Raw genomic sequence first — 25,756 nt, forward strand, 5'->3', positions numbered from 1 at the left:
AGCAGGCAGAGGGTTGGAGCGGGACAGAGACAGAGGGGCAGGGGGGTGCCCGAGGGATGCAGGGTCAGCAGCAGGAGAGAGGGACAGGGAGAGGAGCGGAGGGGCGGGAAGGGGGACAGAGGCACAGACCAGCACAGACAGGGTGAGGGACCAGGATGAGCAGGCTGTGACTTTGGCAGTGGGCGGCAAAGCTGCTTCTGTGGGTCTTTCCTTTCTCCCTCTGCCCTTATCCCCTCCCCACCCTTCCCGTCGGTGAGACTGTGTCTGTGGTGTGCCTGCTCTGGTGAAAGGAGCTCCTGCGCCAGCCTGAAGGCAAAAGAAGAGGGGCAAGGAGCGAGGCGTTGCAGTCCTCAGTTTGCAGGTTTCGTATATCGTCCCTGTTCAGAAAACACAGTGTGTATGTGGGTCTGTGGTGCCGGCAGATTTTTATTCTTTATAGCAATTTCTTTAAATACTGGACTTCATGCAGAAGGTTCACATGGTGCTGTGCTTCTAGTAAACAGAATTGCTTTTATGCATGCTGCAGTCTGGAGGTGGCAAGTGCCAGGTTAGAGATGAAGATGGAAATGAAAGCAAGTGACGCACATGCAGTGGTGATCCTGCCACAAACGTGCTGTGTATTGACCTGGGAGAACGCTGCAGGGACTCTCAGAAGTCAAGGTTTTCAGTGCTGTTTCTGTATTTGAGACCCAAGGGATGGTTTTCCTCCGTGTGCGTTTCTGTGCAGGCATGTGCATGGAACATAGGTGTGTCTCTGTGCCATGAGTGGGACTGATGGCAGCTTTTCATTTCATTCCAACTCAAAAGTAAAGAAAGACTGCACCTGCAAAAGAATTCAAACAGCTATCTTTCTTTCCCAGAGTAAGCATAGAAGCGTGGGGGAGCAGTTTGCAGGTTCAGAATTTGAGCCTGCTCTTGGTGGTAAACCCTCAGGAGAGGAAAGAGAAGCCCCACTTTTTTAACTACAGCTCTGCTTCCCTTAATGTGTCTTCTTGTTAGATTGTGTCGGTGGTCAGTTTAAAAGGACGTGATTAAACTGTGCTTGTTTATCAAGATATTTGAGGGTTATTTACTGTCTTAAATCCGCTTACGAGTGGGGCGCTCTGTTACCCTGTGGGCAGTACAATGTCGAGACTGGTAATTTTCCTTTTCTTCCCTAGTGTACGGATGCATTTATGAAGGCAAGTGTTGGGTCTTATTGGCGCCGCACAAGAAACCAACATGTGATACCCAGACATTCACTGTTAGAAACAGGAAGAAGCCCTTGCTTCAGATTCTGCAAAAGATGTACCAAGGCTGAGGAAAATGGCAAAAAGGGAAGAAATGCCGTAGCATAACTTTGGGATGGCAGGTGAGGTTTCCATCAGTGTTCCTCAAATGTAGCAGCCTCATTTTGTTTGCGGATGTGGTGTTGAACTCAAACTACGAGCTAGTTTCCTTTATTGTGGGTGATACTATAGCGCACGTACCTTTCATGTCCCAAGTGAAGTTGCCAAGGCTCTAGTTAAACTTCTGCAGAACCACTCAAATCTTCCTTAGTGCGTGATTTCCTTCAACAGTCAAGTCCAGGTCTGTGGCATACAATAACCCCTCCCCCATTTGGGATCTGGATGTGGCTGATTTTTAATTTAGACTTATCTGCTGTTAGAGATTTAATTTTTTTGGTCCAAATAGGGAAATGCTGATTGTGTGCATTCTTTTGCTTTCTCATAGTGTTGTTCCATGTTTAGTCATTTGTTCCTTACAAAAAAAATGTATGGGTGTCTATGAAGCTGGAGGTGTTTACGTTCTTGTGGCTGAATGTAGCAGTGGAGCTATCTTGCTGTATTTAAATCAAGAGGAGCATAATGTAATTTCACTTAAAATCTGGTCTTGGTAGGCAGATCCTACCCTGATAAGCATTTTAAAAAAAATAATAAAAAAAAGTTCAAATCTGTGAAGAGGTATAGGTGGAGCACCTGAACTCGTGCAAGGCAGGAATTCTCTCGCTGGTATCCGCACATTGCAGAACTGTTGCCGTCATGACCGTGAAATAGTGAGCCATTAATGTTAACTACTAGCAGCTTGTGAACCTAACAGTCAAGGTAGAAAATAATGTCCCACTGCCACCTTTTTTTAATTTTCTTTTATGTTTTAAAGTTTCTGATTTGATACTTTCTGATGTATTTGAAACCTGTGTCATTATCCTGTGTAGTTTGTGACAAGTGTGTGGCAGATGGGACTTTTCTGCTTGGAGAGGTGGTGAGATGGAGAGTGGAGAATGGTTTTATGGCACAAGTGTAAAAGTATAAAAAGGGATTAAGAGGCTTGTGTACCTTGCTGCCAGTTCAGTGGCATGAGAATTCCTGTAATGACAAATTCCTTCTGGCTCTGAAGGAATGAACATGCCAACCTGCTGAGTTTCCACCCAGAGCAACACTAGCAACGGATGTCGTTCCCAAATGGTGAGGTGGTTGTAAGCTTCATCAGTAGTAGAAGCAGTGGAGAAAGTCACGAATCATCTGCCGTTCTGCAAGTCAAGTGCTTGGCTCTTCTGTCACTAGTGTTGATTTAAGGGTACATTGCTTATAAATAGCACTTGACCTTTGTAATTCTTCCTACTGCTAAGTTCTCAGTGCCATAAGAGAACCATTGTGCTGTGAAGGTCCTGTAAACATACGGCAATGTTTGTGTTTATCCATTTTGCCTTCCCTTAGATGATGTTATTTTGTAATTTGAAACCTTAGTGGCAGGATTTGGGGCTTTATCCTGATCAGCCATCTAAGGGCCAGCTCTCGGCTGCAGCTGCAGCGTAAGTATTCAGGTAGTTTGAGCACCAAATGAAACTTCCACTTGGCTGTCATTTTGGCTTTTCCCTTCCTCTTAATTTTTATATTTTAATAAAGAGTTTTAAGTATTTGGCTTCCTTACAGAAAAAAAAAAAACAAACCCAACAGTGCTATCCTTGTCCTGTTACGATAGACCCCTAATCTGGAGGGCAGAAAGCTGAGACCACCAGGAAGATGTTGAGAGGAAGGGGAAGAATGTTAGAGCCATGAGTTGGGTGTTCTTCAGCTGGCCAGATCTGAGGAGATGGAAAAGGTGCCTCCCAGATAGCTACAGGGAAGCACAGGAGAGCAGCTGGGAGCCAGAAGTGTGGTGTGGGCATACGAAAGTGCTACACTGTGGTGTGTCAGGCAAATTATTATCAGGAAGTTTCACATTTGTTGTCATTTCCCAAGCTCCTGAGGTGCAGGAATGCTGGAGGCAAGAAGCTGCCAGCATCAACTATGTGGAGAAAGAACACTTCTATCTCCATTTTACTTTCCTCACTTCTATGTTACGGTGGCAGGGCAGTAAAGACCCTGACCCGGACCCGGACCCTGACCCTGACCCTGTGAGTACGCAGGCAGCTTGTGTGGCCAGTGCCGGTGCGGTTCTGGCACAGAGGATCAAGCGCTTCACGCTTCAGAGCTGTCAGGCTGACACTCTTCAGCACTCAGTGAAGCTCTAAATTACAGCTAAAGGGAGACAGAAATTTTGCTTCAGAGCTTGATAATGTCATTCTGATCCATCCTTTTGCTTGTTCAGTGGCTACAGAAGGGAGCCACTGCCTTGGTAGGAGCATCCATTGAGCTCTTCCTGTGTGATATTAGAGAATCATTGTGTCTGTTTATGCATGAGATCATTACAGTAGGTGTTTTGAAGATGTTCACATGTGGTACATAAAACCTTTGCCAGTGAAATAGTAAATCCATGCAGTGGGGTCTAAAGCACACAGATCCAGTGCAATCCTCCAAAGCGCTTTGAAAGTCTCTCTCCGAGGGTACAGACCTGGCTGTTGGTGATTCTGTTGACCTGCCTTTTATAGCAGGTTGCTTGGAGAAGTTGCTATGTCAGAAGTCATCTTCTGCGGGCTGGATGCTGCAAGTGGTAGGATGTTTAAGGAAGCAAATGAATAACCTTCAGACTTGGTTTTATTCTTTTAACAGATTGTACACAAATGGGAGGCCTGAGTAGGCTGCTTTTAGCAGGGGAACGTGACCTGACTGCACAGGAGGCAAGGAACTCTCTTCTCTCGCTGACCATGAGCCCTCAGTTTCAAGGCAGATCTGAAGAGGAATATTTGACCCATGGGAAATGCAACTTCAGATACATAACTCAGGTGGGACCGCCGTGTGTGCCCTGTGATAGGAGCCGTGTATCCCAAGCGTGAACGTAGAGATTTGGCCCGGTTTTTAGCTTGGTTCAATATGAACTCTGCTGACGGATTCTGTGATCAAGAGCAGGCAAGTCTGCCCCCTGAGAGGATGTTGTCATGGGTGGAAGGGTTGAAGTGCAGTGACTGCGTCAACAAACAGGTGGTTTGAAAAGTCTTTTGGGCAAGGGTCTGGTACTATGGTGTAATGCCTTTTCCCTTTACAAAGGCGTCCAGTAAACACCAGTGTTCCTGCATGTGTCCAGTAGCACAGAGACCTCTGTACTTTCTTTGGACTGATTGTTGTGTAAGATCTGGGGGGTTTTGGACAGCTCTGAAAATTGTTCAAAAGGTGTCTTGTATGTTGGGTGAAATGGGTCATCGCTTCCATAAACCTCTAGCCTGTAAAGAAGAGCCGTGGAAGTAAGGAGATTTTATTTTTTGCTGTTTTTATTGTCACTGGGAGGAAAAGCAGTGATTAGCTATTGACCTGTGATACTCCAGATGCAGGCTGTGCAGTGCATTTGAGGTGGATCACTCCTGTACTGCCAAGACTGAGCCCAGACTCCTCAATGCTTTGCACACTGGCAGTGGAAGTCCTTGTGCAACTGTGGGTACTGGCTTTCTGTGCTGTAGCGAGAAAAATACAAAGCACTGGGGTTAAGGTTTGCAGAGAAGTGGGAAAAAGTTGATTATTTTGTGCTAGGAAGAGAATGTCCTGTACTTTTCAAACTTTGAATGTTTCCACTTGGAATTTAAAAACTGCTTTTAACTCTGTTGCTATGTTTCAGTGGGAGGGAAGGTGTCTTGTAGTTACAGATGATCCGTTCCCTTATGGATCTTTGCCTTCTGAGTTGAGCTTTCTTGGCTTTACATGAAAAGTGCCTCAAGCTGTACCATTTCATATGGCAGTGAGGGAATTACATCTCCATGGGGATTTAGAGAGAAATCCAGAAGTATGTTGCCTTATCGTTTCAGTATATGAACTTTTCGAAACAGGATTTGCTGGGTTTTGAGCAGGAGACCCACTTCCCACGTGCCTACATAAACCCCGTTTTCTCGGACAGACACATGCATTATGGTTTGTGATGCAATACTGACTTGATTCGTAAGCCGTACTGTGCTGTGCTCTTCTGGGCTTGTCGTAGTCCTTTGAAATGCAGCCCTGCACCTCAAAGGGGCAAGCTGTGTGGTCTGCTTTCCCCCACAACATAGAGCAATGTAACTGTCGTAAGTACAGGCAGAACAAAACTAGTTGAGGGATTTGTGGGCTGCTGTTCGAATCATGGTGGGCCAGGAATCAGCCCATGCTTACTAATACGTTTAATTGTCCTACGCCACCTGAGGGGCAGGACGGTGTCAGGGCATTTTCCCAGGGAATAAAACTGGACATGTCTGATTCTCTCTGAGGGTCCCCTATGTAAAAAAACATCCTTCAGCACAATCTGGGTGCTTGGTGTTCTCAAAAGGACCCAAAGGGATGAAGTTCACTCCTGCTGCCTGCGTGACAGCAGGAATTATGTCTGCAGCTGTGCTTCTGCGCACTTCGAAACTGCCTCTGTTTCTTTGCTTGGCCAACCAGAAAAAAAACAAAAAACCTAAGCTGACTTGGCAACAGTGTCTTGCTGTCCTCTCTGAAGGAAGTAAATTACCATCATCTCGCAGCTTGTCAAATGTGCACCAGGCGTGAAGAAGAACATGAGGTGCACTGTCCTGAGCTCTCAGCAGGTCAGGTTTTGCTGTCCTCTGGAAACTGTCTAGCTCTTCAGTTTTTCTCCACGAAGGTCACATTGTTTGGAGTAGTGATGAGGTGGCCCCCCAAATGCCCCAGCTTTGTTTCTAAATTAAAGTGTTTTGCTTCCTGAAGAGACTGTTCCTCATGAGGGACGGTTACTTCTCAGTAAAGTGACCCCCTTTCCGTCTAAAGGGATGGAGCTTGAGACTGTGGAGGTGGAGGTGCTTGGTGAGGGAGGCAGTCAGGCAGTGCCAGTCTGGAGGTGCCCAGCTGCGCAGGGCAGTGACGGCACCCGTGTGCCTGGTGAATGCTTCTCTCGCAGTGTTGCAGGGAGAAGGTGTGAGGGTGCTGGGAGAGAGCCGGCGCCCCTGGGAATGACAGCAGCTAAAGGTGAGGGCTGGCTGCGTGGGCAGCAAAGGGTGAGCCAGCCAATTCCCTTTGCAAATGCAGTGGAGAGGGAGGGAGCCCCTCCATCAGCGCAGCAACGTCTGCTGAGGCAGGGCCGGAGGCACCGGCACCCAGGGCAGGGCTGGCAGGGGGTCTGAGAGAGCCACTCCGCCACCCCCTTGCTTACTGACCCTGTGGGGAAATCACTTTGGAGGCAGCGATTAAAAAGTACATGCAAAGTTTTTAGGTCCAATTGGAACACTGAGAAGGGGTTCGGGGCCTTTCTCAAAGCGCCACACGTTGCATAGTCATGTGTCATACGCAGATTTGGTGACTGGTTTCTGGCTTCTAATGCAAATGCGTACGCATCCTCAGTAGCACTGCTGAAGTGTTTTACGGACTACGCCTGCTCCCCAAGCGGGATTTTGGCCTCTTTGGGGCAGAACTATTTCAGTTAGAGGTCACTATCTCCCACTACCACAATTATCTTTGTCCTATTTTAAACTCATTTTCTGTTGGTGTCAGTGGATCCCAAGACCTGATCAGCTTGTGTTCTCTTGCAGCCAGAACTTTCCTCATTGGAAGTCTTCTTCCTGCACAATTTAGATAACGGTGCTCTTTCCACTACCTGGTCTTTGTTTATCACCCCTGCCAAGGCTGCCTCCCTTGATGAGAGTCCCTCCATTTGTAAATACTCTAGAGAGTGGGTCAGCTTGGTGGAGGTGTCAGCTCGACAGAGGGGAAGGTGGAGGGTCAGATCTCTGCATGTGGCAGGGGCTGCATTAACCCTCATCTCCCGCTGCGTGAATGACCGCAGGCAGAGGCACTGTGCAAGGAACATCAAGCCTTTCATGAATGAAGAAAGACAGATCTGGTAGAGGGCTGGGGTTGCAGTGGGTGGGTGCAGGTCACACGTCAGAGGGATCTGTGCTCCAGCTCCACACCTTCTTTATCAATATATCAACGGTGACTGGGGCAGTGTGGAGCACTTTGTCTCCTGGTGTTCCTCAGGGTTCTGGCTCGCTTGGTGGGCACATAGTCACTATTGGATGCCCTCTGCTTGCTGCTGCCCCCCTGCTCCCCGCTACAGCCCACCGCCGTGGCATCCCTGTGTGGCTTCCCCTCCCAGAGGGTTTTGGAGCTTTTTGCCACCAGGCACACCACCATCTTCTTCCTCTTCTTGGGTGGCATGCTGCCCTGTGGGGACGTCTCTGGCATCCTGAGGGTGTCAGCCAATGTGGGGCGCTTGGCCTGTTTGCCAGCAGCCTTGCCTGATCTGGGCACACCCGGCAGGAGGAGATGCCCGGTGGTGGTGGCAAGCGGGTCAAAATGACCCGGAGCTGCCTCCGCAGCACCTCCTCCACCAGTTTGGCCATGCAGGGCGGATGATGCAGTCGGGGGGCTGGCCAGGGGACTCTTCAGCAGGATCTGCTGAGGACTCTCTGGGAGACCCTTGTGGGGACCCTCTGGGCATCCCTTCAAGGGGCTCTCCTCTGAAGTGTCCATAGGACCCTCCTGAGAGGGCTCCATGGGACTCTCTGGCAGCTGGGTGGGGAAGACCGCTGCCAGCCCACCCTGCTTGCCTTTGGCGTCCAGCAAGGGGGATGTTGCCACCCTCTGCCAGGAGGGGTTGGTGTCCTCCTGCATTGCGGCCACCACTTGGTCCTTGGGACAGTCACCCTCCATCATGCACTCTAAGAGGTCAGGGATCCTGTTGAGGGTGGTGGTCAAGACAGGGACATCAGGGACACCATGGTTGGTGTCCTCGCTGTCCCCCAGCCCTGCCGCCAGCGATTGCTCCTTAGAGCAGCCACCCTTTGCCACGTACTTTGAGAGCTCCGGGAGCTTGTTGAGGAGGTTGGTCAAGCAGGAGCCGCTGAGAACTTCAGAGAGCTCCAGGATGCTGTCGAGCCAGGCGAGCGGGTCACTGCTGTCCATGGTGGCCGAATGCTCATCCTGAAACTGCAGATTGTCCTCTGCCAGCTCAGGAAAGGCCTTGTTGAAGGCATCTGGCCCCAGCTCGGGCAGGTCCAGGAGGTTCTCCGGGCTTGCCAGGGTGGTCACCACTTCTGAAAAAGCAAACGAAGCCAAGCCACCCCCAGGGTGATGCAAGCCTTCCTTGGTGCAGGTCACCCCTATGGGCTCTGCCACCCTGCAGACCTCACCTTGGTGCTTGGTCCTGCTTCTGCCAGAGAGCATATCCAGGCCAGGCTGGAAGGGGGTGGCAGCAGGGATGCCATCCTCACTGGCCACCACGTCGTTGTTAAAGGCCTCCAACAGCTTCTGGGCACTGCCAGGATGAGTGCAGAGCACAGGGGGGACCTGCACGCAGTGCTGAGCTGCAGGGTGTTGGGGTGGCAGGGGCCCAGCATGGGCAGGGATGTGCAGCGCGTAGGGTAGAGGGGCTGCCCCTGGCCCACGTCCCATGGTCCCAGCCCCACTGGCTGGTGGGGCACAAGTGTCCCCATCACCACTTGCTGTCCCTGGCCATAGGCAGGGGGACAAGGAGCAGGCAGAGGGGGCAGCCGCACAGTGCTGGGGAGCTGCAGCACGTGTGGCAGCTGCACAACCTGCCCCGAGTCCCCCAGGGGCCCCTGCACCCCCTGCCAGGTTGCCTGGGCGGGCTGATGGGTGACAGTGTGGAGCTGGGAAGGCCGAATGGTGATCAGCAGCCCCGGGACAGAGGGCAGCACACCAGCAGTGACCAGTGGCGGCATGGTCAGTGTGGTGAAGCTTGTGCCGGGCACCTCTGATGTCGTCGGCAGCTGGAGGGGGAACCTCTCTGTTGGCAGAAGTGAAGGGGGGTGATAGGGTGAGATGCTGGCTGGCAGAGCTGGTTGGGGGTTACCCAGAGGGCAGGAGCACCACGAGGAGCGTGCTGCTCTATGCCGTGGCAGTTGGCCAGCGTGGCGTTTGTTGGGGCACACAGTGTTCTGGGGTTCCATCTCCATGGCGATCATTCCGCCAGCACCTGGGTCAGCCAGCGTTGTGACAGTTTGACTTTTCATGACAGAACAACTTCCCATCTCAATGGTTTCCCATCCTGCTGATGCTTTCCTGCCCTCAGCGCTGATTTCCCACCCCCACCATAGTTTCCCATCTCAACTGTTTTTCAGTTTGGGAGTTGAGTTCCATGTCAAAGGGGAGTTTTCACCTAAATTTCTGTTGATGTCAGTGGATCCCAAGACCTGGTCAGCTTGTATTCTCTTGCAGCCAGAACTTTCCTCATTTGAAGGCTTCTTTCTGCCTTCTTTCAGCCAGGGCAGGGCTGGGAGGGAGTTTGAGAGAGCCACTCCTCTGCTGCCTTGCTTAGGGACCCTGTGGGGAAATTGCTTTGGAGTGGGGGCAATTCGAGAAAACTGGGACCTCAGAGAAGCATAGTATTACAGGAAGCTTTTTAGGGTAAAAGACAGCTGTCGCTTTCAGGATGGCCGGCATTCACCATCCTAAATGTGTGTTGCCACGGCTCCCTAAGCAATGCAGCCTGCAACCTCAGCACGTGCTGACAGGAGTAACGGGGGCTGGAGCGGAGTGGAGACCCCGCGGCCAGGCTCTGTTATGCTCCTGCAGGAAGGGGAACTTGACGGTACCACAGAGCTGATGAGATGTCCACTGCCATGATTTTCCCTTTTATAACAAATTCTACCAGGGACGAGCGATGACAGAAAAGGCAGGACTATGGTTACGCCAGGACTTCACAGTCCCTTGAACTTGTTGTAGTTCCAGCGTACTGGATGGATTGTGCCCAGATTCTTTCTTTTCCAGTGAGTCTGGTGGAAGAGAGGCAGCTCCTGCAACCCACCAGACTCCTTGGAATTTAACTTCTCGTGCTGGCCCTTGGCACTTTGACTCTGGGACTTCCAGTCCCAACTTGATTAGTGTTGCCCAAACGGTTTTCATTGCACCTGTAATGCTTTCTGGCCCTTCTGCCCCGCTGAGGATGCCATCAATGTATCGATACACTGTGGGGCCAGGGGGAATGGTGATCTGTGCTAAGACTGTGGCCAGAGCATTGTGAGCGATAGTGGGGCAGTGTTTGTATCCTTGCAGAAAACTGTCTGAAAACATACTGAGTCCCACTCCAGGCAAAGGCAAACCGGGCTTTTTCTTGTGCGTGGAGCAGAATCACGAGGAATGCATCTCTAATATGTAAAGCATCTAAAGCTAACCTAACATCTATGTTAACCCTAATGTCCCACAAAAATCACTGGGTAGCTAGGTTACTGACAACGGAAGGAGAGGAAACAGCACTGTGAGAATGAAAATATCCCACTAAGTCCATTTTTTTGTCTACCTATACAGCAGAAGTGTTCTTTCATGTTAAAGTCAGAGTATGTTCTGATTTGCACTGCCCCACTAAATGGTTTTATGCTGTAAAGGTTTACTGAGAAATAACTGTTAGTGTTCTTCCTGGTTATGCACCCACATCTTATAATGAAAAAATTAGATGATAACGTCTTTGCTGTGCTACACAGTTGTATAACTGAAAGTTAGGTTGTGTTTTCATTTTAAGCATTCTCAAAAAAATACGGATAATTACAGCTTTTACTAACAGCACTGCGGCAGATGTGAATTCACTGGTGGGCTTTTAAGCCTCACCTCGGCATGTTTGATGTAGGAACAAACATTACAAGTACTCTAGTGTGTTTGCCAATGCTTTCCTGCACAAATTGTATTAAAAGCATAGATTCTTCTGGTCTTCCATGCAGAAAGTATGGTGAGAATAAATCTGATATTAAAATGACTTCTTCAGATGTCAGAGGTTTATTCAGAAATGTCCACTACCTGTATTTTTTTCTTATTTACTTGCAGTGGGTCATAACAACCTGCAGAGAAGATATGCAAAGTACGTCATCCCTATTATTTCCATTCCTGGGTTATGATAGAATTTGGCACAGAATTTTAGATCAGTTGCAAAAAGTAATGCTGAGCCACGCATATTCAGATTGATCCATGATCCCAGGCAGCTCTATGGGATTTGGTAATTTTCTTTAATAAGTAAAGGAAAACTGCATGTATTATGAAAATGAGAATTTAGTGAGACAAAGGGCAGGTCCAGTTCCTTTTTCACTAATACACAGAGATGTTCTGACATATCAAACGAAAAGAATTTCTAAAGAAGTAGACCTTTCTGGGCTGGAGAAGAGGTAGATGAAATAGAAAAGATAGATCTAAAATCTGCAGCAAAATATTGCCTCTAAAGGAAGATGTGTTGGGGTTTTTTTCTTTCATGGAAACAAATGAACAATTACTCTGCAATTCTCCAAACTGGAAATTTGCAAAAAGCTGTGTAGCGTGGTTTTCAGTAGTATAAAAAGCAAAAGCTCTTCAGGGTTTCAAGTACATCTTTGCAACAGCTGTTAAAAATATGCAAACACGCAGATTGTTCCATTGTATGAAAACACCTTCATTTACTACTTATTTGTCATACAGGGAGTAAACTAGCAGTGACGACCGTTGGAAAGTTTTAGATGAATAAAAAAATCCTCCAAACCAGGAAAAATACTGTGCTATCAGGTAGCTGCAGCTTTGCTGTGTGAGCTTATTATTCACATAGTGACACATTTTTCTAAATGTGTCACTTAAGGCAGGGATGGCTTCTAATTCTAAAAAGCCATTTGCCTAGAGCAGTCGCTCATGTGCCACGTACAGGATTTTTATGCTAACGCTATTAAAAAATTTCCCTAGAAATTTTTCCACCTCCTTGGAGTAAATACAACCGATGTCCCTGTCTCAGTTTCCTATTCCACCATAGGTTGCTGTATTTCAAAGACAAAGTTAACCAGCGGCTGGTTACTAACCGAGGGCTCAAACCAATTTTTGCAGCAGTCAGGTAGAGAGTTGCCATTTAGTCTGGACCCACTGAAGTGCCAATGTAAATATGAACAAAATAAGGTATATCAAACTTTAGGTTCTCTAGCAAAACAATGGAAAGAAGATGAAGAACTACGTCTTGTCTACTGTCTGTTTCCCATATGTGTGGTGATCGGCTCCCTGGAAAACAAGAGGCTGGGCTGGTCCTGGCTGTGCCCGTGAACATGCCAGCTGAGTGCGAGGTGGTAGCAAGGAGAGCACTAGAGAAAAGCACAGACCCATTGACCCAGCACCACCGTTCTCATGTTCTTCATGCATGTGAGGCCTGTTAGCCATTGTACATGTATTTATTCTGACATGGGACATCAGTCAACAGTCACAACACCGGTGGATTACCAGCACTTCATCATATGCTTCACATATAGTGTTACAGGAGAAATTTACACAGACGTGGGTACCACTAGGTTTGCTTTAATCGCCACTCAGAGCTGGGCCACCGCCCCAGAGAGTGGCAGAGAGCAAAGGGATACAGCACAGCTTATACACACTTATCAAATCATTATTTTGTCAACGCCCAAGGTTTTTAGAAGTTTCCTTTGGTCTTGTCCATTCTGCAAATCCATCACCTGACCCTGTCCCTGTTGATTCATCTATTTGCTTCCAGTCTCTGCCTCGGTTCCAAGCTCCTCCTCGGATCGTGATCTTTCTGCCTGCTTTAACTCACACACTCCTTCAAGCACACTTAGTCTTTGAACAAGCAATTCCTATTCACATATACTGATTTTTTTTCTCAAAACACCTGTGTTTCTGCGAGCACCATTGTGCACAGTTGATCATCTGTTTTTTCTCTGTTCTCCCACTGATCAACTGGACTGGGTGTTAAACCAGGCTTGGATTAGGGCTACACTAGGGACAGGGCCTGGTTCTGCCACTTTAGCTGCTTTAGCACTTTAAATTTCTGAATTCAAAACACATTTTCTTTAACAAGCAATACCAGAACCATGGAGAACAATTAACAATGGTTTGGTCACTGCTGTGTCAAAATAATGACAATTATTATTTCTGGTGTAGGTTGCTGTATGTCCTATTTATGAAACTAGGATTTGCCGGAAGAAAAATGTTCTATTTCACACCCACAGATGAGCTCCCTGAAATGAGCATCCACGTTTTAACAAGCCTTTACATCAAAGGCTGTAAACGAGCGTCAGTCTGCACAACCAGCTGGGAATCTTGTGTTGTTCCAGGCACATCTTTTTGTCCCATTCAATACCTTGTCTGTGTGATTTGCCTTTTTGTCTGTCTTGTGCTCTCCTGCTAAAGACTTTATAGGCTTCAGTTTTCTGATACTGCTCCAGCTCCTGCATCTAATGCTCCTTATCTCTATCTGCTCCATCAAGGTATTGCTGAAACAAAGAAGTCCAAGAGTACCAGGGAGTTGCCTCCCCTTCAGGAGGAAGGGAAGAGAAACAACTTGCCCGATGAAGTGCTGGTCCATTTCACCTATGCAAACAGGAAAGGAGTGAAGAAACAATGAGAATGTACGTGAGATGCAAAGACGCAGGATTTCTGGATAATATTACTGTATTCTGGTGTCTGTCGTGTCCGTGTCTCCCCCCCACCCCCTTTTTGCTTTTTTTTTTAATTCAAATCACTATTCTATTAACTCTTTTTTTTTTTTTTTTTTTTTTTTAGATCAAGCTTTAACGTTCAGACCCATAACTGCAGGGTTCCAATAAGCCCTTGGTTTTGTGCCCCACGGACAAAAATGCACTACCATTCTACAAGCACACACTTTTCCCATCTGAGAGGCAAACAAAACATCGTGGCTATTGGAAAAGAGTAGCATAAATATCAAAGAGCCTAGGTGATATCAATTTAAGCTATCTACGTTCAGGTTAAAAGAAAACCTCAGGCTAATAAGAAAAAAATATTTCACACGTGCATAATAGAATGAGCTTAACTGGAGAATTCTTTAGGGGGACCGATGAACTGAAAACCATTTAAGAAGTGGTCACAACACTTGCTAAAGGGATCCTTTCCAGGAAAAAAAAAAGTTGTTGAGCAAGTTTTTCACCCAGTGAGTTTAAAATTCAATGGGAATAAGTATTCAATCAGAGTGAACATTAGTCACTGGGTATGCCTTTTATTTTCATTGCGTCATCACAACAATACATGCAATAGTTATAAATTTCATGCATTTGCAAACCTGTTTTGATGCTGCTTAGGAAACAGTTAACGTTCTAGATTGGGGTACAAATTTAGTGATGCTGGGTTTGCATTTCTTTTGGACACTGTATTCTTCCAGAAGACCCTAATTCTTCTCTTCTGTCTCCAGCAATGCGCTGCTGACAGAGTACAGTAACCGAGTCAAAAACAGCAGAAGTTTTTCCTCAGCTTGTGTCTTGGATGGATTGTTTTGATCAGTAAGAAGGAGTTCTACTGTACTACCTGTTAGTAGATGTCCTGGGTTTTCTAGCGCAGATCTATACAGTTCTTTAAATATTTCTTTTTTCTTTTTTTTTTTCTTATACAACTTAAACAAGAAGCATGATTTTTAGGGTGTTTGCTGTATGACTATAGGAATGGTCTTTTTCTAGGGGAGACTCACTATTTGGTCAGCTCAACCAGTCCTTATTTCAGTCAATTCCTGTCAGCTCAACGGTCCTTATGCTCACCACACAAAAGAAGTAGCAGGACTACCAGGCTGGAACAGGGGAAGCACGAGACTTTCCCTTCAATTGTTGTATCGGACAACTAGTTCGCTAGTTGCTGCAGCTCAGACAGACCGGGACCCCGGGGACCGGGACCCCCGCAGCCTGGGACCACGACCAGGACCCCGGGGACTGGGACCCCCACAGTTCGCGACCGGGACCACGACCGGGACGCCTGGGACCAAGACCAAGACCCCAGGGACTGGACCCCCATAGCTTGGGACCGAGATTCCCGCGGCTCGCACCTGGACTGGGATCGAGACCCCCGGGACTGGACCCCCGCGGCTCAGACCAGGGCCCGGGTCAGAGACCCCCGGGGACCGGGACTCCAGCGGCTTGGGTCTGGGATCCCCGCGGCTCAGGACTGGAACCAGGACTCCGGGGACTGAGACCGTCGTGGCTCGGGACTGGGACCCCCGCGGCTCGGGACTGGGACCCTGGGGACCGTTGCACCTCGGAACCGGGACCGGGACCCCACAGACAGGGATCCCCGCAGCTCAGGACCACGACTGGGACCCCGGGGACTGAGACCCCCGCGGCTCAGGACCGTGACTGGGACCGCAGAGACCGGGACCCCCGTGGCTCAGGACCAGGACCGGGACTCCAGGGACCGGGACCCCTGCGGCTCGGGACGGGGAACTCCAGACCCCAGGGACCAGGACCCTCGTGACTCTAGACCGGGACTCCAGGGACCGGGACCATCGCAGCTCGGGACCGGACCCCGGGGACGGGGGACAGAGATCATCATGCCTTGGGACCGCGACCGGGACCCCGGGGACCGAGACCTCCGTGGCTCGGAACCGGGACTCTGGGGACCGGGACCCCTGCAGCTCGGTACAGGACCCCGCGGCTCAGGACTGGGACCTCCGGACCCTGGGGACCGGGACCCTCGCGACTCGGGACCAGGAGCCCCGCAGCTCGGACCGTGAAGAGGACCCTAGGACTGGGACCCCAGCGGCTCGGGACCCTGGGGACCGGGACCCCCGGGGCTCAGGACCGGGAACCCAGGGACCTTGACCACCGAGGCTTGGGACCGCGACCAGGACCTCGGTGAACCGGGACGCCCGCGGCTTGGGACCAGGACCCCCGCGGCTCGGAACCGGGACCCCAGGGACCTTGACCACTGAGGCTCGGGACCACGACCAGGACCTTGGTGAACCAGGACACCTGCGGCTTGGGACCAGGACCCCCGTGACTCGGAACCGGGATCCCGGGGACCTTGACCACCGAGGCTTGGGACTGCGACCAGAACCTTGGTGACCAAGACCCCCACGGCTCGGGACCGGCACCCCCGCAGCTTGGGACTGGGACCCCCGTGACTGAGACCCCGGGGACCGGGACCCCCGCGGCTTGGGACCGGGACAGGTACCCCCTGGACCGTGACGCTCGCGGCTAGAGACCGGGACCAGGACCCTCGGAACCGAGACCCCCGCGGCTCGGACCAGGACCGAGACTCCCGGGACTCCTGGGACTGGAAATCCCGTGGCTCGGACCGGGACCGGGACTCCCAGGACCAGGACCCCTGCGGCTCAAGCTGGGCCTGAAACCAGGGTTGCTGGGACTGGGATGACCAGGACTGTGTCCACTGCAGCTTGGGACAGGGACCGGGACACCCGCGGCTGGGGACCGGGACTCCCGCGGCTCGGACCAGGACGGGGAGGACCGGGACAGCCGGGACTGATGCCCCCGTGGCTCGGGACTGGGACCGAGACGGCTGGGCCCGGGACCCCCACGGCTCGGGCCAGGCCGGGGACCCCAAGGACTGGGACCCCTGCAGCTCGGGACCGGGACACCTGCGACTCGAGACCTGGACCGGGACCCCCTGGACCGTGATGCTCACAGCTAGGGACTGGGACAGGGACCGAGACTCCCGGGACCGGAAACCCCACGGCTCGGACCAGGGACTGGGACTGGGACTCCCGGGACCGAGACCCCCACAGCTCAGGACTGGGACAGGGACAGTTATCCCCATGGCTCGGACCGGGACTGGGGCCAAGACCCTGGGACCGGACCCCTGCGGCTCGGAGCAGGGACTGGGACTGGGAGCCCCATGGCTGGGGACCGAGACCGGGACCTGGACCCCCAGGACTGGGACCCCCGCGGCTCAGACGGGATGGGGACTGGGATTCTCACAGCTCAGGACTGGGACCTGGACCACTGGGATCCGTGACCCCGGCAGCTCAGGACCGAACTGGGCCCCGGACCCCTGCAGCTCGGGACCGGGACCCCGGGGACCAGGACCCTAGCGGTTCGAGACCAGGACTGCCACCCCCGGGACCTTGACCCCCACGGCTAGAGACCGGCACCGGGACCCTCGAGACGGGACCCCCGCAGCTCAGACCGGGACCAGTTCTAAGACCTCGGGGGCTGGGACACCCGCAGCTCGGGACCGGGAGTGGGATCCCCGGGCCAGGACCCCCACGGCTCGGATCAGGGACCAGGACTGGGACACCCGGGGACCAGGACCCTCTGTGTCTCGCACCAAGACCAAGACCTGGGGACCGGGACCCCTGCGGCTCGGACTGGGACAGGGACCGGGACTGCCGGGACCGGCACCCCCGCGGCTCAGGACCACGACTGGGATGAGGACCTCTGAGGTCGGGACCAGGACCAGGACCCCCACGGCTCGGGACTGGAACTGGGACCGGGATGCCCATGGCTCGGGATTTGGATGACCAGGACCGGGACCCCCAGGACCGAGACCCCTGCGGCTCGGGACCTGGAGCGGGACAGGGACCCCCGGGCTCGGACCAGGAACCCCGGGATAATGACCCTTGCGGCTCGGACCGGGCCGGGACCAGGAACCACGGGGCTCGGACCGGGACCGGGACTGGGACCGGGACCCCCGCGGCTTTGATAAATGAATTGTAAAGGCAAACCAGCTCGTTTTGTCATGACTTGTGGAAATGCATCTGTATCCTGTGCTGACATGCTACTTTGTTTTGCTGCAAACCACACAAGTCTACATCTAGAGAGGACAACGTATTAGTCATCACCAGTGTCCTTACACAGCCTCTTTACAGCCTCACTGCCTGGAACTGCAGGCGTGCTCTTGCCTTTTCCAGGCATCCGAGTGATGAGTTTTGCCTCAATATTGCCTCCACAATATTTTATTTTTCTTCACTATTTTCAGATGACTCCTAATAGTTTCACATACGAAGCACTTACTCACTTGTGTAGATCATTAAAAAAAACAAACCACCCACCATGAATAGTGTATCTATGTATTTTGCCACAGTGCAGGTATGTTTTTTAATTATAGTTTCCAATTCAGTACCAGGGTTACTTTAAATAATTTAATTCTTCTTCTAAATGCTTTACCAAAACACATAACAAATTCTCCCCCTATGAATGCTCTGCCAGTGCAAGCTATGAGATTGGCAACTTGATCGCTTGCTCAAAGTGATGATATATTGAACTGCTTTTGCTTCACAAAAGTATTTTGCTGAGTTGTCAATCCATGTTTCAGTCTTAATATTTTATCTTTTCTCACTTGTCTGACCAAAGAATCATATTTATCTTTATGTTGAGTTTGGTAGTGACGATGCAAATTGTATTCCTTGAACGCAGACACTGAATTCTGGCATATCAGACAAACAGCTCTTTCTTTGTACTCCGTGAAAAAATAATCAGAAGTCCACTTTTCTTGGAACACCCCGCACTCGGAGTCAATTTTTCTTTTTTTTTGACATGATGGTGCGTGCGCTTCCCACTGGTGCTGGCTTGCTTGTCCTGCCCGGGAGCTGGAGGGAGGGAGGGAGGGAGGGAGAGACGGGGCAGCAGCCCCCCTCGCTGATGCCACCACCCCCCTCCTCAGCCCAGCCGCGCAGTCCGGACAGGGTGGCCAGAAGGGACTGAAGGGACTGTGCCGTGCCGGGGCTCTGGCGATTTGCCCGAGTTGGCTGGACCTCGCAGTGCAGAGGCTGCCGACTGAGCTTGCCCAGCAGAGGAGATGCCCACACCTCTCGCCCGCCGCGCATGGCAGAGGAGGAGGAGGAGGAGGAGGAGGAGGAGGAGCAGGAGGAGAAGGAAAGGAAAAAGCTCCTTTCTTGAATCTGGAATGGCAGAAGGTGCCATAGTGTTTTAACGTATTTGGACAAAATTATTCTTTAGAGAGCCTCAGTTTACTTTTAATGACTCAAGAACCCAAAGCCAGAGTATGCGGTGCATTTGTAGTTCATCAGTTGAGCTTTTACTCCCACATTCGTTTGGAGCACAAGGCTAAAGTGCATCTGATACCATCAGTACATGCCATTTAGCCCATAACAATCATCCAGAAAGCATCAAGTAACCTCTCTGTTACTTTCTGGCCAAAGTGCTTATCCACAATGCAAAGTCAAACAGCTTAGCTTGAAACAAGAAAAAGCCGAGAGAGGGTTTACACAGCTGTCACCTAAAGGTTCCCAGCTGAGAGACACATCTACAAGTGCTTTAATTTCTCAAGTCTCAACTAAACTCCTGGCTCACTCTGGTATGATCTGAAGAGCCCGAGACTGAGCGGCCGTGGTGCTGGAGCAACGCCCACTGGTTTCCCGCTGCTGCCCTGACAGCCCTGCAGCATGAACAAGGCAAGGTGATGCGGAGTGTCTCTGAGGAGCTCTCGCTAACATAGTCCCAAGGCCTTAAGGTGGCTGTGTAGACAGAGGAATAACGAGGAGCGGCTGGCATACAATGCCCGTCTGCCTCTGCAGTCAGCTAAATAGTTAATTGCATCCTTGGCTTTGTTCTACACAATTCACTATTGTGCCTGGAGGCTCCTGCATCTCTGCTGTACATCTCCACTGAGGACCCAGAGATGGAGACCTGAACTTCTGCTTTGCCTAGCAGCTAAATTATACTTTGTATAGAAAACTGATCACGTGGTACCTTTGGTGTCATGTTGTATAGATCTGTGACCCAATGAATTCAGAGTTGCTCTCCAAAGCTATGAAGTCTACCAGTCTTACGCTTACAGAGTCCCCTACAGGAATGCACACACTCCAGCTGGGTTCTGCACTCTCTCCTGAACTATGAGCGAGGAGGAGGAGGAACTGAGTGTAGGGCTTTTCATTTCTTCCCCTTTCATGCAGCACAAGACACTCCAGAAGCAGCCATGGCCCTCATGGAGCCTCCTGGCCAAAAGACTTCAATCTTGAGGGCAAAGGCTGAAGAGTGCATGAAAGTGAGAGAGACACAGGGGCAAGCACTTGTCCCACCTTGTAACATCACTTGTCGGCATCTTCTCATCTGACCCCAGGCTGCAAAGGGTTGCAGCTCCGCTTGTAAATGACTGGGTACCATTACAGCGGTATTATCAAGCAAGGAACAACGTTAGAGTAGCAAAAAGACACGGCTTTGCCCTCGGCTGGGGAGGCACACTGGGACAGCCTCCAGTGCCAGACCGTTTTTAGCAAAACAATCACAAATACAATTAACTTCTTAGCTGACTTGTCTACAAAGAGGGAAAGGCTCCATACGATAAGCAGCACGCATTATTACTCTGCTGCAGAATTTAGTTCTTCCAGAAGTAATACACTCTGTTTTGCCAGCATCTAACAGCAAACCATATAACACGAAGATGCGGAGTTAAGGTTCCTGTAAATGCACTGGTTTTGTTTCCTGGCTTTTGTGCTTCCCAGGGCTGTCCTGTGTTGTGCAGCTCTGATATTTTCCAATGTTTTTATATTTGGATATAGTAATTGCTAACACAGAGCCTAAGGCTAGCAATCATAACATCTATTTACAACATGCACACTGGCTGTGTGCACCTGTTCCACCAGCCTCCCATTTGCTTCAAACATGTCAGTCTCCCTGAGGACACGTTCAATGAGAAACCACCCCCTACCCTGCAAAGCCCTGCTTTATTTGCTGCCAAGCCTCCTGCATCCCCCTGGACAGATTATTTTTGGAAGGCTGACCAGGGAATATTTACCAGCTATTGAATCAACAGAGTTCAGCCACATGCCAACATTTCATGCTGTTACCTGAACGGTGTCGGAACTCTCAGAACTCCATCAAAACAGAAGTGGTTTGTACTTTGGTATTAAAAGTTATGTGCAGGCCTGAACACCTCGTTGGGAGCTGGGCCACACAGCAGGCTCCTCTGGGCAAAGATTTCTTTTCTAAGCAGCCGTTATGCAAGTACCAATCTGTGAAAAAAATTTGGAACTCAAAGAGCAAGAGCCTTGATTTGACATAGTGCTCTTGCTGCACGTTCCATAGAAGGAAAGTCACCCACATCTCTAGATCTAACGGAAATAGGAAAGAAGCACCAAGTGCCAGGTTCTGCGTGTGGGCTGCGGCAATACCAAGCACAAGCACAGGCTGGGCAGAGAATGGATGGAGAGCAGCCCTGAGGAGAAGGACTGTGGGGTGTTGGTGGATGAGAAGCTCAACTCGGCCCAGCCCGGAAAGCCCAGTGCCGGGGCGGGTGGAAACTGGGCTGTAAATCCTGGGCCAAAGTTATTTCCTGCAGCTTAAGAAAACTGCGTGGGTCTGGTGATGTCTGGTCACGGTCTTTAAACCCCCCCACGCCCCACCCCCCCCAGTGGGTATTTCTAATAACAACGGGTTAGAAGCCAGCAGGCAGCCCCGCGGCGCGCAGGCAGCAGGCAGGCAGGTGCGAGCAGAGCCCAGAGCCCCCGGCAGCATCGAGGGCAGCACCGCCGCAGGCAGCGCTGCGGGGCCGGCGCGGCGGAGCGGAGCGGAGCGGAGCGGAGTGTCCGCAGCAGCGCGGGCCCCGCGCACCGCCCCCCGCGGGGCGCCCCCCCCCCCCTCGCTGCCGCGGCCGCGGGCGCCAGGCGCCGGGAGCGGGCGGGCAGCGGCGCCGGGCACATGGGCAGCGCGGCAGCGGAGCCCGGCGCCGCCGGCCCCCCGCGGGCGGGCAGCCCCCGCCGCCCCGCCCCGGCACAAGCGCGGCGAAGCCCCCCGGCCCGACCCCCGACCCCCGGCGCGGGCAGCTGCGGCCGCTCCTCCCCCGGGCCGGCACCGCGGGCTCCCCATCCCGCCCCGCCGCCCGCCTGCAGCCGGGCGGGGGCACCGGGGCGCGGGGGGGCAGCGCCGGGGCGCGGGGGGGCAGCGCCGCGGCCGGGGCCCGATCCCGCCGCTGCCGCGCCCGAGGCGCTGCCGCCGGGAGCTTCGGGCTCAGGCTGATGCCAGGGGCCCGGAACTCGGCGGGGGCTCCGCGCTGGCAGCGCTGCCCGGTGCGTAACGCTGCAGGTCAGACCTGAACCGCGGCGTGGGGCCGCAGCCGGGAAGCGGCGTGCGCGGAAACCCCGCAAAGCCTCCGCAGCCGCGCAGAAAGCGCGCACGGGCCGGCGCGGCGCTGGGAGCCGCCGCCGCTGCCGCGGCTCCCGGAGAAGGGCCAGGGCCCGGGGCGGCTCGTTGCCGCGCAGCCAGGCTCGCCCCTGCAGCCGCCCCGCAGGAACTGGGACATGGCGCAGAGGAAGAGCGGGCCGCCGGCTTGGAAACTGCTCCGCCGGGCAGCGGCCGCTGGGGGATACACGTGTCAGCAAGAACCGCTGGAACAGGAAGCAGCTGTTTCTTCCAGCTGTGACCAGCTCACCCTTGGTCATCGAGAACACGCAGAGAACCCAATGTGACACCCACTGCCGTGCCAAAGCTTCATTTATTGCAACACTGCTACGAGTCTGACAAGGGAATCCAGCTGGCAGCTGCTGCACATCTGTCACCTCCAGAAAGCAGCCCCGCTTCCAAGGTGCGTCCACCAGCAGACGGAGATCGAGGAAGAAAAGGGAGTGCTGAGTACACAGCAGTGCTCGGGTATGTTTCCCTTGGCAGCGTACAGAGCAACCGCATTTCTGTCGGGCACTACAAAATACGCTTCCAACGGCAGACTAGAACCTGATCACCTGAGGCCCACCCTGCCTGGGCAGGGGTACAACAGGACACACAAGGGAAACCTCATACCACCCTTGCGGCGAATGAAGAGACGGGACGCAGCTTGATGCAAGCAAGATGTCCATTTATTAGTGATTTTCTTACAATTATATACGTTTCTACCTTCTACATATTACACACTGATTGGTTAAATCTTAAGCGTAAAAAACACTGATTGGTTGACATTTAAGGCACACCGTTAGAACAGTAGGAACTTATTAGTTTCCCTTGACATAGCAACAGTTTCTATTCCAAAATTAGGGGGTTTCTTTCTAGGCGGCTTTCTTGATTAACAAAGTTACATATCGGCGCCATCCGTTCCCTTATCTGGCTACTTGTTTCTCTGTCCGTCTGGCTGCCTCCTCAGCTGTAACGGCTCAGGGGTCTGCAGTTAGCTTGTTCCTTGGTTCCCAGGGCTTGTGCCCTACAAGTTCTAACAAGTCTCTATTCATCAGGCTATCAGTACTTGGACTCCTGTCCTTGAGGCCTTGTCCTACACACCCTGCTCCCGGTAACAAGACTGTCAGTAAAAACGTCTTATTACAGAAGTTGCTACCTATTTAAAATACCTTATTACAAAACATCTTACTACAAAAGTTACTACTTTTTAAAAAATATCTTGTTACAAACCATCTTATTACAGAAGTTACTACTGGTTAAGAAAGATCTTGATACAGAAGCTGTAAGGAAAGGTTTTGCCTCAGTTCATCTTACTGCCCGGTGTTCCCTTAGCACATCCTGGTCACAGCTGGGAGCTACACAAGCCGAGGTGGTCCTGACAGCTTCTCTGCTCCCTTCTCGTGCGTTTCGCTCAGGGCTGGCTCGTATGAGCACGCATGAAGCCATTACATTGATGGTTTAGGTGCTCTTCCACATGGATCTCCTTAACACCACAAACAGAGGATGTGCCCCCTTTATCCTTCAAACAGTATTTTAACATGAACAGAAATGTATAGCTATTAAAAACTTAAGGTCTGTATCAACATAAGTACAATCTTCCTCTAAAAGTTTAAAAAATATTTTCAAGACATAAGTAGAACAGAGTACTAGAATAATAAATAACTTATCAGTACAGATAGCATTAGCATCAAAAGAAAACTATTAAACCAGAAGAATTCCCCAGGAACGTCAGCAGCTGTGACATACATACACTTGCTGGTGGAACAGAGAGCTGGTTCAGGAAGGAAGAAGGTTTCCTGGTTAATCACTTAGAAAATTAGCTCATCTTTCCTTTAGCTGCTCTCCTGAAATCTCTGACCCATTCAGACCCAGAACCTTGTGACTTTCCAATGCTTTTGTTTCATACACGATCCCCAGTAAAGGGCCACAGTATGACTGCAAGCAAAGACAAGCGAGAGCACCAAACACCATCTATGCTGAGCGTACTGTAGCTCCCAACAACGTTAAATAGATAAATAAGTAAGTGAAATAGATTCCTAAGAGAGCACTAAAACCCATTTGCTTCCCAGTAAGGATGTCTCAAGAAAGTTTTTAAGGTTTCCTGTAAAGTTCAGACTTTCCAAATCTAAAGAATACAAACAGCTAAGTAATTATTTCATATTAATTACTCTGACCACTAGGTGCTTTATAACTTGCTTTATAACTTGACAGGTAGAAAATGTAATGAAAGAGGCCTACTAAACAATACCCTACCAAGTTAAAAAGAAAGCAAAAAATAGAGTGGTGTGGGGCTATTTTTTTTGTTGGTTTTACTTGTTGTTTTGTTGTTTTGTTTTGGGTTTTTTTGTGTGTGGTCTTTGGTGTTTTGTTGGGTTTTTTTGGTTTGATTTTTTTTTTTTTTTTTTTTTTTTTTAAACACAGCTGAAATGATCCAAAATGGCTGTTGTGGGCAAAGCTCCACTGCTGCTGGAGTCTGACAGGGGAATCCAGCTGGCAGCTGCTGCACATTTGTCACCCACTTCTCACTCTCGTTTCATCCTCCAGAAAGCACCCCCGCTTCCGAGGTACATCCACCAGCAGACGGAGATCTAGGAAGAAAAAGGAATACTGAGTACGTATCAGTGCTTGCGTATGTTTCCCTTGGCAGCATTCAGAGCAATCGCATTTCTATCAGGCACTATAAAATATGCTTTCCATGTCAGACTATAACCTGATCACCTGAGGCCTACTGTTTAAAGAAATAGGAATTCTTCCAATTTTTCAAAAATTTAAATATAAAAACCCAACAAAGCAGATTATAAGAAAAGTGCTCCCATTCCTCAGTATGTATTATTCAGACGTGCCTTCGCTACCGTGGATACCAAAAGCCAAACATTAATTACTATAAACCCCTGGCAGTATCTACAGAAAGGCCTGACCTGCTTGTGCCGTATCCCTTTGTTTACCCAGAAAAGGCACAATTGCCTCAAAGCACACCACAGCCAGCGCCAGGATCCCAGAGAAAAGTCGTGGTGTCACAGAGAGGACGAACAAGAGGCTCCTTTTTTGACAATTACCTCGATCCACAGCAAAACAGAGATACTTGCCACGTATGGCCAGATCTTGCAGGTCAAGAAAGCGAACAAGTACCCCGATAAAGTCACAATAGCGCTACCACTGCAAACATCACCCACAAGAAATTTAACCTCTAAACAGACACATTCACATCTTCCAGCCTCTGTTCGTTCTCTGTACTACAAAGTTCCTGCCCAATAGGCACCACTTTTGCACTTTCTGACAGCTGCCTCCTGCCAAAGCAGATTCTGTTGGGAACACATCTTGAAAACGCATAGGGATGGAAAAACGAGGGGGCTTGTAACGATGCACCTCTAAATTATGTCAAGTTAAGACACAGGGTAGAACATCCACTCATCCCAAAGAGCAGACTGGCAGGACAGGAAATTTGAAATGCCTTCAATGAATATATAATGACATCAAGGTAATGGCAACTGAGCTGGAGCAAGCAGCTGCCGCTTGGACCCCCGAGAGCAACTTTGCTTTGGGCTTCACACAGATGTTCAAGAGTTCAGGGCCAGGCCTGTCCCCACATTAACTCTTAACACCTTTGCAGGAAGAGATCTCACTGTGACCCGCTAGGAAAACTAAATGAACATT

At 50.8% G+C, this 25,756-nt stretch overlaps 1 protein-coding gene and 2 long non-coding RNA genes across 3 annotated transcripts in view; 1 reads left to right on the forward strand and 2 right to left on the reverse strand.

Moving 5' to 3' along the window:
• The window catches only part of LOC308057551, a 332,648-nt gene that overhangs the window by 294,247 nt on the left and 12,645 nt on the right, over positions 1–25,756 (reverse strand). The window lies entirely within an intron of this gene.
• Positions 854–15,251, forward strand: LOC308057524. Its single transcript, XR_013925313.1, has 3 exons — positions 854–1,351; positions 3,972–4,144; positions 13,511–15,251. It is a non-coding gene; the product is annotated as an uncharacterized lncRNA (long non-coding RNA).
• LOC308057553 (uncharacterized protein) lies at positions 19,787–25,429 on the reverse strand. Its single transcript, XM_080411633.1, has 2 exons — positions 24,813–25,429; positions 19,787–22,666 (listed from the first exon to the last, which is right to left on the reverse strand). Exon 2 carries the CDS (start codon positions 22,375–22,377, stop codon positions 21,361–21,363), a length of 1,017 nt encoding a protein of 338 aa, XP_080267759.1. The 5' UTR covers positions 22,378–22,666; positions 24,813–25,429; the 3' UTR covers positions 19,787–21,360.

The sequence above is a fragment of the Falco punctatus genome (genome assembly GCF_963210335.1).
Source record: "Falco punctatus genome assembly, contig: scaffold_22, whole genome shotgun sequence".
Classification (NCBI taxonomy): domain Eukaryota; kingdom Metazoa; phylum Chordata; class Aves; order Falconiformes; family Falconidae; genus Falco; species Falco punctatus.